Consider the following 14,086-nt stretch of genomic DNA (forward strand, 5'->3'; position numbering starts at 1 on the left):
TAGCCTACTGATTTTGAGGTGCCCCCTTCTTATCCTCTTCCTCACTGCATCTTGAAAGCGGGTCACACTCACTGCAGTGCCCCTGATTTGGAGCCACAACCCTTACACGTCAGGAGGATGTCTCAGACAATGTAACACCGATTAATGGCATTTTTGTTGCAAGTGTACATGGGGGGAAGGTAGCCGTTTGAGGGAGAGCTGGTAACCTGAATAGGAAATATATATATATCAGATCTATGTGAGGTGGAAGGTTGTTAATTATCCTCATGAAAAGTGTAAAGAGACTGGTCAAACTTCACGTAATTAGTACCACTGCGTCGTGGCTGTCAGTGACAGATGTGATGCGCTTGCAGTTCGCCGCTGCAGCCGTAAACATCTCGTGCTCTGCTGCCACCGTGTGGCTGATACCAGATACTGCGCCTGCAGCATGATTTTTAAATAAAACTTTATTCATCAATAGAAATCAATACTGTTGAAATAAGATGTAATGACAATAATCCTCAATAATTAGCTGCTGGAGAATTTTGATGGTTTCTTAACAGAGTATTGAAAAAAAAAATGAAAATAAAATCAGGACATTTTTACCTTATTTTTATCAAAAACGCTAAAAGTAGGTTGAAAGCAAAACAAAATGAGACCAGAAATTTAAAAAATATATGTAAAAATGTGAGAATAAAAATGTACTACTTGTATTTACTCATCATTACTCACATAGTAAACAAATAAAAGTAACGTTAGTACATTTGACGTAGCCGTTGAAGATATCCCTCTGCTCTGACGTCACTTCCTGTTTATAAAAAAATGGCGAACAGCAACATTAGACTAGGTGAATGAGGTGTGTTTTGGTGCAAGTCAGCCTGATTATCTGGAGCTGCTGGGACCTGAAACGACTTCTGATGCAGCGATAGAAACCAGATCCGTGTGTGGAAGCCTCTGAAAGTAAATCTGCACGTTTTCATACGCTTGTTTTATAGTCAAACGGTAAAAAAAATACGCAGCCAGACAGCTAGAAAGTGTTTTCATCGTGTAACGAGAACAGTGTTCATACAATGACAAACCTGCTTTCTTTGGACCAAAAAAAAAAAAACTTTCATCGAAAGGAGAGGGAAGATTTTCAAACTGTTATTTATTCGCCATTTCGTCAATAAGCGGATATACCTGTTAGCTAGATAGCAATCTGAACCAGAGCCAGGTACACAAGACGACCAAGTCCCTGTGGTGGAAACAGGCTAAACGCTCAGTTGAAATAAATAGCTACTATCTAAATAATCTTATTTTGTAAAGTAAAACAGTATGTGTATTAGAGTTCCTCAACTTGGTGTTCTTGGTCCTCCAAAGGGTCCCAAGATGAAAATCTGAGGGGTCAAATGATGAGAAACACTTGTGTTTTTTGTTTTTCGGTTTACTTTTTTGTGTTGTAAAACTAATTCAAAAAATCCAAAAACCCAATAAAATAATCTAAGAATAACTTTAGTAATTAACAATGAATTTGTGCTTTCTGTGTAGAGTGTAACCATGAGCAGCCGGAGAAAGAAGGCCCCTCCTGTGAGGGTGGACGAAGACGCCAAGAAGAGGTTGAACTGGAACATGCTGGACGACCGCAAGAACGAGGAGATCCAGGAGGACGACGACCAGACACCGACCTGCTCCATTCTTCCCATCGACCCTCCTCCCAGCAGCTCCTTCCTCTCCACCTCCGAGGACGTGGTGGAGGCTGCGTGCACCAGCTCTGTGCGGCTTACGGAGGAACTTCCCGGCAAGTCGTCGGACAGCACCTCTGCCTCAGCCTCCCTGGCCCTCACCGTGGAGCCGGCTTTGAAGCCGGGCCACATTTGGAAGGCGCTCATCGGGGAGTTCGCCGTCCGGCCGGCTTGGATCCCGTCGGACTGTGAACAGAGAGCTTTCGTGCTCCACAGGATGGGGGACCAGCTCTGCCTCAGTTACAGCAGCTGCGACGAGAGCTCAGGACTGCAGTGGAGGCCTGACGAGGACACGTGCACAGTGGATTGCAGCCTCCGTGTGATCCCGCTGGAGGACCTCGACTGGATGCAGAAGAGGAGGGTGGTGCAGCTCTGCCACCAGGCCACAGAGGGGTCAGTCAAGGTATGAAGGTATTGCAGAGAGGATGGAATGAAAACTATGACTAATTACTTTACTTTCTTCATCATCAGATATACAGTATTACCATAAATACATATGCAGTTAATCCTCAGTTTATTTGGCTGTGTGAGACAGATGTTTCCACAGCAGTAATGAAAAAGAGGCATTTCTTCCATCAGCTGTTGTCTGTCTGCTTTAGGTGGGGATTTACTTGCTGGAAACTGGGCTCGGGAAGCCGGAGCTCCTCAGCGAGGGAAACGCTCGGATGAAGAAAGCGAATCAACTAATGCAGAAGTTAATGGAGTATTTCTACGATTTCATTATCCCCGGTAAAGGGTCTGGTGCTAATGTTTAATGCTTCCTGTGCGTCCAAGTTCTCCAAAACATAAAAAACTGATTCCTCTGCTGTATTTTCCATGTAGACGTTGTAGAGAATGAGGAGGAGGACTGTGACACTGACCTGGAGAGGCAAAATGTGGAGGAGCTCTATGATTTCGTCAGGCACCTACACCAGAGAGAGAGCCGGGAGGAGACCTATGACGTCCAGCACAAGGCTCTCATTCCTGTTCTCAGACCCTATCAGAGCCAGGCCGTCAACTGGATGCTGAAGAGAGAGAAATACAGGAACGCTTCACCTAAAGGTACTCACTTCTTGTCTGGTACGGCAATACACTGCTGCGCTCCGAAACTTTGAAAGTTAGGATGATGCTGAATGGGGCTGCACTAGTGGTTCAGGAACTCACTACCAACACTGGCAGAGTACAGTGGAAAACAAAGCAAAGTTGAAGTTCCTGTAGTGAAAAAGGCCTACGATTGGACTTTGATAGCTGTGTCAATATTTCCCATTTCTTTGCAGAACAAATTCTGCATTTCCTCTGGAGGGAGTTGATCACTTTGTGTGGAAAGAAGTTGTTCTACAACCCTTTTACCGGCTGGTAAGAACTTGAATGTTAACAGGTCAGTTAAATCACAAAAACATATTTTCTATCTTACCACCAGAACTATCTGCCCAGGCAGACTGTTTCAGTTTTATGTGCTGAGGATTGAACACATCTTATACATTTTTATAAGCATTTTTTCACTTCTTTGAGGACCACAAGTTCCATTCATCCCTAAAGTGTCATGAACTGATATCTCAAAAGCTCAGCACATAAAACCAAAACGTATCTGCATGGATAGATACCATTAGAGGTAACGGGGAAAATATGTCTTTTTGAATTTGACTAAACTGACCCTGTCATTTGCTATTTTGGTTATCTTACGTTTGCTGTGATTTTGAGGAGTTATTTAGTGATACATTTAAGTATTCTTTTCAGCAGTTGTGTTCTTTTATTTTTCAGCCTCCTCCGAGAGTTTCCCCTGGCGGGTGTGGAGTGGCCCGGTGGGATCTTGGCTGATGAAATGGGGCTGGGAAAGACGGTGGAAGTTCTGGCTCTCATCCTGTTTCACACGCGACAGGACCTGCAGCAGGAGGCCCTCACCCTGCCTGTGGTGAGGATACAGTTAAAAATACAGAATTTCACTTTATTTCTCTCTCTTAACCTTCACCATATTATCTCCATGGATGATTATTAACAGTCATACAATGTAGGATTTTTGTCTACTGTTCTATTCATTCTAATATGCTCTGTAAAGACGGCGTCATTGTGAAAATGTTTAATCTCTTTTGGTCTTGCAGGGAAAATCCGTAAATTATTTCGTACCTCCTCCTCCTCTGGAGAGGAAGAAAATTATCCACTGCAAGTCTGAAGTTCTGCCTAAAATGAAAATATCCTACCCAAGTATGTCGCCCACCGTCCTCTCTAACATCACTGCAGTTTGATTTAAATATTTTAAACGAATCTGTTTGTTTTTATGCAGCTGTGCGTGTCATGCTCCTCACTGCAATCAAGGAGATGAGGTCTGGCAAAGGAGCCTCCGTCAAAGCCATCTTCACCTACATCCGTGCCACTTACGGTTATGACCTGTTAAAGAACCGCAACCACATGAAGAAGACGATGGCGAAGCTGATAGATGAAGGCCTGGTCCACCGGGTCAAGGGTCGTGGCTTGGCTGGGTCATTTAAACTGGGAAAGAACTACAAAGAAACAAAGAAGACATCAGCAGGAGCATCCAAGTCTGTAAGAATAAAGAGCTTCAAATACAAACGTTTGATGCTGCAAATAGTCTGTCAATACTTGTTTGTGTTGTTGAACTTTTGTCTGATCTCTTTTTTTGGTTAGAACTCCAAAAACACAGAGAGCATGCCCAGGAGAATGTTTCAGAGACGGGCAAAAGAGAAGGCAGAAGCAGCTCTGCAGAACTCTCTTCTTACAGGAGATCAAAGAGATCCGTACTCCCCGGCATCGGACTGTCTAGAAACAGAGGAGACGGAAACAACGAAGGAATGGGATGAAAGTCTGAACAGGACAGCAGATCAGTCGGATGACACGCTGGATGACACCGCAGCCTTACAGATGTCTCAGGGTAAAAGGGAGTCCGACACACAGGACTTACCCAGAACTGATGATCTACGTGAAGAAAGGGGGGAAGCTCCTCGGCTTGAATCACAGGAGATAGAAACCCAAACCAGGGTGTCCGTTGTCCCGTTCAACACCCCGGACTACCGCTTTGAGTGCATCTGTGGTGAGCTGGGCATTGTTGACTACAAGGCCCGCGTCCAGTGTATGAACTGCCAGCTGTGGCAGCACGCAGACTGTGTGAACTATAAAGAAGAAAGCCTGGAGACCACACCTTTCTACTGCCCTCACTGCCTTGTCGCCATGAAACCCGTCTCCACCGGTGCCACCCTCATCATCTCCCCGAGCTCCATCTGCCACCAGTGGGTGGAGGAGATCAACCGGCACATCAGGTCGTCCTCACTGCGAGTGCTGGTGAGGAAGTAGATGGATGTACGAGTCTTTGGGTGGATGTTTTATCTACAGGGTAGAAATGTCGCGTATTAACATCTGGGCAATCCAAAGTTGGTGGCACATGTTGCGATGTTGCTTTTCTTCCTGACCACTGTCCTAAATTATCACTAAAACTACATATATTTATCAAATATATCATGGACGCTCCTCTTATCTCTCATGCATTCTCAAAGCTGTTTGGCTTGAACTACTTTGCTAATGTGCATACCGTCTTAATCTCAGGTTTATCAGGGTGTGAAGAAGCATGGATTCATCCAGCCACATGCGCTCGCTGAGCACGATGTGGTCATCACCACCTACGACGTGCTGCGGTCGGAGCTCAACTACGTCGACATTCCCCACAGCAACAGCAAGGACGGACGCCGCTTCCGCAACCAGAAGCGCTACATGGCCATACCCAGTCCTCTGGTGGCTGTGGAGTGGTGGCGCATCTGTCTGGACGAGGCTCAGATGGTCGAATGTCCCACTGCGAAGGCGAGTTGAAGGGAATACAGAAAAAAAAAAAAAAAAAAGCCGCAGTTACAAGAAAGCATTTGGGATTTTATGTGTGACTGAGCTTATTTCTATATCCGAATACCATATTTATCCTGATCAAAGTTGTGAATAAAATCTTATATATTCGTATGTTTCATGTGTAATGTCAAACTATGTTTAATATAATGTTTTATTTCGGTTTATTGGACCGATTGGAACTTTGTTTATGCTCCCTTTTTATTTTACCGTCAGGCTGCAGAAATGGCTCTACGCCTCGCGTCTGTCAACCGCTGGTGTGTCAGTGGCACTCCTGTCCAGAGAGGCTTAGAAGGTAAAACCCCCCAAAAAATCATTACATATCAAAGCAGGCCTTCAATACGAGGCTCTGTGATTTAAGACTATAAACAATGTTTAGAAATTATTAAAACAACAGATTGACTCTGTAAACGGATGTTTTCTGCACAGATCTGTACGGCCTCGTGCTTTTCCTGGGAGTTGACCCATACTGGGTGAAACACTGGTGGGACCAGCTCCTTTATCAGCCTTATCGACGTGGAAACACAGAGCCGCTGTACAACGTAATTGCTCAATTATTGTGGCGATCGGCTAAAAAAGACGTCATTGATCAGGTAGTACAACAGAAGTTCTGTATTATCAAAATGTAAACATCAGTTTTACTTATTTAAAGAATCTCTAGCAGTCAGAAATATTTGAATAATGACGAAACACTGTTTAATTTCAGAAGATGTAGTTCAGGTTACTGTTTTTATTTATTTATTTTACTGAATTTAGCTTAGTTGTACACTCAATATTTATTACTTTATTGTTTGTATATGTTTATGTTCTTACTCTATTACTGTTGACACATGAATGTCCCATCGGGATTAATTAAGTTCCTTCTTATCTGTTCTCTGTTCTTCCAGATCCAGATTCCCCCTCAGACGGAGGAGGTGCACTGGCTTCACTTCTCCCCCGTCGAGGGTCACTTCTACCACCGTCAGCACGAGGTCTGCTCCCAGGACGCTCTGGTCAAACTCAGGAAAATCTCCGACTGGAGCCTGAAACTTGGCAGCCTCGACCGCCGCACCGTCCACACCATCCTGTGCCCGCTGCTGAGGCTGCGTCAGGCCTGCTGCCATCCGCAGGCTGTGAGGGGGGAGTTCCTGCCTCTGCAGAAAAGGTAGACGACACTCGGTATTATGTTTTCAAGGCGCTCGCAGGCGAGAAGAGAGGCCTTTATCTGAAGGCAGCTGCAACGGTTAATTAACAACCAAGCTAGACTAATTGGAGTATCACATCATTAGTAACGGTAATGGACCACAGCAACCTTTTTTCAGTTATACAATGTGTAGCTGTGTTTATTTAAAGTTGACCCATTCTGTGTGATTTGCATTGGAGGGTTTGTTGAGTGGGTTTGTCTCCCCCTCCACAGCACCATGACAATGGAGGAGCTACTGAAGTCCCTGCAGAAGAAATGTCGAGTGGAGTGTGAAGAAGCCCACAGACAATTGGTGTGCGCACTCAATGGCCTGGCTGGAATCCACATCATCAGAGGTATGAAACCCCACTTGTGCTCCCGGTTTCCCATGGGAATCATTTCAAACAGAACACAAGACACCATCTCATCTTTGTGTATCGAGACGTTGTGTCTCAGTAAGGCGATATGTATAACGTGGCTGAGTGCACTTGCTTGGTTTGTGTCTCATTAACTGCACATGTGACGGGACGTGTTGAGTGTCAATTCTAATCGCTGCCTCCTTTGCCAACCCCGCAGATGAGTTCGTAGAGGCGACGGAGATGTATAGAGAAGTGCTTCGTTCATCAGAGGAGCACAAAGGCCGACTGAAAACAGATTCATTACAGGTATGTGGTCTCATTCATGTCTTTTACTCATGTTTGTGATTAACATATGAAGGGTCTCATTTCTGAAATCAGACGCCATCTGACAAGAGAGAGTCTTTAAGTTTTTGATCCTAATTAAAAACTATTATAGTTTATGGATTGCAAGTTTATATTAAAATGTCTTTTTTGTTTTTGTGGTAAAATAGAGACTTCATGCTACCCACAATGTGATGGAGCTGCTGAGCGCAAAGCATCCTGGGATACCTCCCACACTGAGAGATGACCGACTGAGTGAGGAGGTAAGCATGAATATTTCTCTCAGGCAGAACACATTTATTCCAATAATACATTTGTTAGTTTCAGTAATAAACCGTATCCATTTTATAATTATTTCTAAGAACGGCCTCTGCTTTTACTCTCCGTGTCTCTGTAGGCGGAGCAGCTGCGACAGCACTACATGACCAAATACGACTCTGAGGTAGCAGACGCCCATCAGGCTCTGCAGCCGGTGCTCCAGAACATCAAAGAGCTGAAACACAAAGTGAGAACTTCTTTACATCTACTCTTTAGGTACATTACCTCGAACTTGAGTTTAGTTTCTGATTCAATGAATGAGAATATTTAATAGCTGAAATTACTTTTGTTTAGAGTTTGAGTCTAGACATGGTTTGATATCTGACACACTGAAGTCAGATTGATCTGTATTTGGAGTAACACTGCAATTAAGACGGAACCAAAAACATATTTTCTGCACACGTGATTGGCTTTCTCTCTGAAGGTCAACCTGAATACTCCCTGGTGGCTGGAAGTTATTCAGAAGGCAATCCGGTGCTCCAATGACGACGATCTGGTGTCCCGCATCAAGAATGAGCTGACGTCCAGCTACAAACAACAAGCCAACAAGCTCAACATGGCAGACAAGTAAACTGTGAATTTATTTTAGGATGAAAGTTAATAGTTGTCTTTACACTAAATGTGATAAAAGCAAAATGTGGTGTCCTGCAGGTTCCGTGATGCTTGTGGTCTGCAGTTCATACTCGCCACTCAAATGCAAGATCTGATGAAATCCCAAAAGACCGTGCAAGACGCGGTGAAGAGTCTCGAAGGCCCGGCTTCAAAGAAAGTGATCGACGAGGTCACCATTTGTCACCTCAGGCCGATGAGACTGCCACTCAATAAGTGAGACATCAGCATTTTTAGCCTTGTTTTGACTTAAAATACACAAAATGTAACATTTCATCACAGCTTTCGAATGTTTAATAAGTCTCAACAACATGAAACTCTGCTTTTTAAATTGTGGCAGTGCCTGTTTTAGTTTCTTAATTCTAACTCGTATTCCTTTGTCATATTTAAGTTGTGTTTTTTGCAAAGCGGATGTGCTTTTCATCGATTATGAGTCCAAGCTGTTTTCTCACACGTAAGTACAGCAATATTTTAAATTATCTGTCAAATTGCATGAAAACTTTAACTGTTGATTAATGAGAAAAATTACCCAACAGGGTGAAGGGTCAGACGGCCATCTTTGAAGAAATGATTGAAGATGAAGAGGGGCTGATGGACGACCGTCTCCCCACTACCAGCCGAGGTCTGTGGGCAGCCAGTGAGACGGAGCGCTCTCTGAAAGCCGTCTTGTCTTTTGCCAAAGTTAAACGCATGGACCCGGAGCTGGTGGAGGAGGGCAACACCTTCATGGAGCTGTTTGAGAACTATAAGAAAGAGTACAAGGTTTCTACACAAACCATATTCATTTTCAAGCAAGCCTGCAAGCACAAAGTCATGAGATGCAATGTCAAGAGAGGTTCACAAACATACGATGGTACATTTTATTTTCCATTTGTTCTCCGTTGTAAATTGTAAAGAGGATCATGAGGCAGTTTGTAAATTTGAAATTAGATCATAAGCTGTCAGTCCAAACCAGAAAATTGTTGAATTAATGTTTAAGTTATTTTGCTAAATATGTGTCCATTTACTTAAATGAATGACAAACTACTTCTAGCTGTTAAAGTATATAGAGCTATAAAGTGAGTTAGGAAAGCCAGAAATCTCACAGCTGGTGTATTAATCATTAAAAGATTGGCATTTATCAACAATCACCCTCCTGCCAAGTGTCATATTGTTCAAATATTTATACATATTGCCCCTTTTAAGTGCTAATCCTAATGAGAGAACCAGACTGGAGTGAACGATACCTCTGTGCCTTCTCAGGTGCTGCACGAGTACTGGATGGTGCTGAGGAACCACGTGTCGGCCATCGATGAGCTGGGTATGGCGACAGAGAGACTACGTGTGCGTCTGCCCGATGAACCAAAGCCCAAACTACTGCACATCATCGAGCCACATGAGGTGAGTTAAACACAATGAAACATGTTATTATCATACATTTTAACAACATGTTAAAGAAGGCTCACGCGACCATCTGGTACACTTTGCAGCACAGTAACCCGGATGCAGAGCTTGCAGTCTTTTCCTACCAGCTTCCACTAATGCGAACTCTTTATTAGAGTTCTATGTTGTATAATGTAGATCATTGTTTCACAATGAACTGCAGTGAAATTCATGTAACGAACAGGCTGACTAATCATGTAAAGGTTTACTTTCTTTAACATTTTTCCACTAATATGAGCATGAAGGTAATATGGCTGGTTTAGTCCTAAATAACAAACTGTTGATGGAGGAATCAAAAGATCAAGTCTAACCTCTGACCCAGTATCGGACATTTTGTCTGTGAATGTTTCCAGGGATGTAATATTCCTGCCTGAACTATTTTTATTGCATTCCTGACCCCTGCCCTCGGTTGTTTTGCTTCCAGGTGGAGCAGAACAGAATCAAGCTTTTGAACGACCAGGCGGTGGCCAAGTCTCAACTCCAAAAGAAGCTTGGCCAGTTTCTGTACCTCACAAATCTGGAGACGGTAATTTACATTTGATAGTAGCTACAAAGTACAGACACTCTTTCCCAGCTCATTCAGAGACTTTATCTCAAACTGTGTGGAGTGATCCCACTTCAAATGACATGCATTCCTCTGTTCCAGTCCCAGGACAAGTCTACTGTAGGGCTGAACCCAGAGCCATGTCCCATCTGTGCCCGGCCGCTGGGACAAGAGGTGAGCATTGTTTAGTTGTGAGGGAGATTTTAAATGTCTCACAGAGTCTACTTGTATCCGTGTTTTATGCAACATCTCTGGTTGTTGATACACTGGTGGAGCTTCAAAGTCTTATGGCCAGGGAGTGCAGTAACATCTAGTCTGAAAAAGTGTATTAATGTCTCTCTTCTCCAGTGGGCAGTGCTGACCTGCGGCCACTGCTTCTGCAACGAGTGCATTGCTATCATTGTGGAGCAGTACAGCGTGGGCTCGAGGCGGCGCGCTATCAAATGTGCCATTTGTAGGCAGACCACGTCCCACGCAGAGATCTCCTACGTGTTCACCACCCAGTCATCCAGCCAGGACCAAGACATACCGGTCAAGGTCAGTCGAAATGCCTTAATTGTCCAAAAGTTGCACTTCTTATGGGAGTATACTTTGATTCATGCCTTGTAATGTATCTAATTGTGAATTAACACAGCTTTGGTCAGGCCACTTTTTCTTACATTAACACTGTAGCCTAATTTCCCTCCGCCTGTGTTTGTCAGGGAAGCCACTCGACCAAAGTGGAGGCAGTAGTGAGAACACTGAAGAAGATTCAAGTGGCCGACCCCGGGGCCAAGTGTCTCGTCTTCTCCACGGTAACTGTGAACTATCGCCGCTCTGTAAGATGGTGATGTACTTTGATGATATCAGGTTCAGGTTCAGGTTACTTTTATTGGTACCCGGAGGTAGACTTGGTTTGCGATAGAGGGCGGGGCATCCATCTCAACACACATTACAATCAACACAGACAACAAAACAAACATGATAAAAGTACACAAGGCTACAAATCAGTCAATCAATAAATAAATAAATAAGTACACAATGTTTCTATAGCATCTGTGCACTGTTGCTATAATTTGTTCACCTGAGTGATGGCTGCTGGAACAAAGCTGTTTTTATACCGCTTTGTTCTACACCGTGGGACTGTATACCTCCGTCTAGAAGGAAGAAGCTGAAACTCCCTGTGCAAAGGGTGGGGGGAGTCCTTTAAAATGGAGCCGGTTATCCGTTGCAACTGTCTGGTGTTCAGGGACTCTGGGTTAAGCTGTGACTCACCATTTCACAATTTGATACAGAGAGTTTCTGTTCTTTAAAGATAGGTTTCCAAACCATGACACCAAAGAAAAAGATCAAATCGATTCAATAAAAGCACGATAACATAAGGTCATCATGGTGTTAATGTCAATGTGGAAATAGGAGTTTCCTCAAACAAAACTAACGCTGGTGCACCTTTTTGCACACGGCTACACAGTTTGCTTCAAAGTTCAGTTTTGAGTCAATAATTGTCCCAAGATATTTGTATGATTGCACAGATTCCACTGTCTGACCCTTAGTGGATATGAGTTCATGTGTGTGGGCTCGTCTTCTAAAATCAACTGTCATGTCTTTGGTTTTAGATATGTTTAATTGAAGATAGGACTCCTCACTCCTCACAGAGTCGTCTGCATACTTTAAGATGGTCCTATTTTCATACCTGCTCTGACACATATTTGTGTAGAGGATGAATAATAGGGGTGAAAGCACACATCTTTCATTGATATGGAGTTTGGATCTGACCCAGGTTGTTTCCTGTTGTTCTCTCCTGCACAGTGGCTGTGTGTCCTGGACATCATTGCGAAGGCCTTGTTTGACAACAACATGGAGTTCTCTCAAATCAACGGGATTCATAAATTCCAGGTTTGAGTTTTCATTGCAACCATTTTTAAGAAATGCATATCACACATAACCACATAGTTGCTTTTCCCTTCAATGTGCTACACAACTACACCAGGTGGGGTTTACCACTTAAAAATTCACGTGACACAAAAAAACGTACCTAGAGTATCTTACCTTTGTCTTTAGCCTCAAGGCCATCTTGTCTGGACAGTTCATGGAAATCCATTCTTAAGTTTGGGAGATATCCTGCTGACAGAAGGAGAAATATAATATATCTAAATAATGCAACCTCCTTTCTAGAGATAATTATCTCACATCTGCAACTCATATTGACCATAGCTTATTATGTGGAGGTTCCTCTCTGAAACTAATATGTAAAAAGTCAACAAAAAAAAACTCCAATCACCAATTTGTAGTTTATTTTTTTTAATTGTTGATCAAAGAAGCATTTTCTAGAGTTTAGATGAGTCACCCTGCATTACAAAAGGGCTACATTATGGCACCTTGTGATCCTGGTTTAGTTTCAGAGGCCCTTTTATCTGATTTGGGGGTTAACTCTGAAAGCTTGTAGCTTCGGGATGAAAAATGAAAATATTCAATACTGTAACAAAATATCTATCCGCGCATTCCATGTTAAGACCCAAATTAAAACCCCTTAGATCTACTTTAGAGACTGCTGTATTAAATACATCATGAGCTCAAATTAAGCGCACGCCAGAATTAACTTGATTTGTAATTAGTGTACCGACTTCAATTTTCCAGGAGAATCTGTGCTCCTTCAAATACGAAGAAAACATCAACATCCTCCTCCTTCCTCTCCACACCGGCTCCAATGGCCTGAACATCATCGAGGCGACTCACGTGTTGCTGGTGGAGCCAATCCTCAACCCGGCTCGCGAGCTCCAGGCCATAGGCAGAGTGCACCGGATTGGCCAAACCAAGTAAGACGCAGAGAGTTGAGTCTGTCTGAGGACAGCAGTATTTTAATCATGAACTTTTCCAGCAGTTTAGACCTGCAAACACAGATGTGTCGATGTTTTCGACCTACATGCAGTTAAAGTTTTTAATATTTGTTGGCGTTTGAGGTTTTATCGCTTAAATCAATTTTAATATTGTACTTAATGACATGTGCCTCCACTATTTTGTACATTTCGCGTAATTTCTGTTGTCTTTGTCCGCCAGGCCAACATTTGTTCACAGATTCCTCATCAAATCCACCATTGAAGAGAGAATGCAGGCAATGCTGAAGACTGCAGACAAAAGGCAAGAATAAAGTTAACAGTACTTTTGATGTTTTTATTTAAAACCCATAAATTCAGAGGCGGGCGTTGATGGTTAACAGCTGAACGAAAGTACTGATAATAGTTTTTATTTTAAATTCTAGTCACACCAGCACAACCATGAAGCACTCGGAGGCTGCCGTTCTGACGGTGGCCGACCTGGCGGATCTGTTTACTGAAGACGCAGAACATCTGGAGTGAATCTGAACACCTGGAGGACCATGGAGGACTACCTGCTGAAGATACACAGGCAAAGAGAGCTCACTCTTTACACAGTGGTGATAGAACTCTGATTTTGCACACTCAACTTTTTTTTATATAAAACACCCTGAAGTTATCAAATACATTCCCAAAAACGATATTTTATCGGATCTCTGACCGCTGATTACATGTCTCTTAATTTTATGGAAGTTTTTAGTCTCTTTGGAGTATTTGGATCACTTGTCATAGTTGTAACCTACTGATTCAATAACTACGTCTGCTGTTCAAGTACATGTTTGATGGTCACATTTGACTAGACTGAACAGTATTGTGTTAATCTAATATTATGTGTCATGCATTTGGATACAACTTCACTGTAAGTTTAGTGGAAATTGGAGGAACTCGTATGGAGTGATTGAGTTTTCCTCACAACTATCAGGAAATAAACATCTGTAGATGACAGGGTGTCAACCTGTTATGACCAGCTCTTTTTG

General features: G+C 43.1%; 1 protein-coding gene across 1 annotated transcript; it reads left to right on the forward strand.

The window, feature by feature from the left end:
* Positions 1-801: 801 nt before the first annotated feature.
* On the forward strand, positions 802-14,078 carry shprh (SNF2 histone linker PHD RING helicase). The gene is made up of 30 exons (XM_031847293.1): positions 802-939; positions 1,507-2,103; positions 2,300-2,429; positions 2,523-2,741; positions 2,957-3,035; positions 3,441-3,591; positions 3,779-3,881; positions 3,961-4,220; positions 4,323-4,973; positions 5,235-5,486; positions 5,739-5,817; positions 5,952-6,115; positions 6,410-6,666; positions 6,919-7,040; positions 7,261-7,349; positions 7,535-7,627; positions 7,762-7,869; positions 8,107-8,249; positions 8,334-8,507; positions 8,683-8,745; positions 8,828-9,053; positions 9,534-9,671; positions 10,138-10,239; positions 10,360-10,431; positions 10,606-10,794; positions 10,959-11,051; positions 12,046-12,132; positions 12,874-13,052; positions 13,294-13,374; positions 13,496-14,078. The coding sequence occupies exons 2-30, from the start codon at positions 1,516-1,518 to the stop codon at positions 13,590-13,592; spliced, it is 4,989 nt and encodes a 1,662-aa protein (XP_031703153.1). The 5' UTR covers positions 802-939; positions 1,507-1,515; the 3' UTR covers positions 13,593-14,078.
* The last annotated feature ends 8 nt before the right edge of the window (positions 14,079-14,086 follow it).

This window comes from Anarrhichthys ocellatus, unplaced genomic scaffold (assembly GCF_004355925.1).
Source record: "Anarrhichthys ocellatus isolate YVR2014 unplaced genomic scaffold, GSC_Weel_1.0 scaffold7, whole genome shotgun sequence".
Lineage (NCBI taxonomy): Eukaryota > Metazoa > Chordata > Actinopteri > Perciformes > Anarhichadidae > Anarrhichthys > Anarrhichthys ocellatus.

Bases quoted from the DNA above. Each gene is read 5' to 3' on its own strand.
- shprh (XM_031847293.1), top strand. From the start codon at position 1,516: ATGAGCAGCCGGAGAAAGAAGGCCCCTCCTGTGAGGGTGGACGAAGAC. The intron at 3,592-3,778 runs GTGAGGATACAG...TTGGTCTTGCAG, and splicing joins AGGCCCTCACCCTGCCTGTG to GGAAAATCCGTAAATTATTT. The intron at 6,667-6,918 runs GTAGACGACACT...CCCCCTCCACAG, and splicing joins TTCCTGCCTCTGCAGAAAAG to CACCATGACAATGGAGGAGC.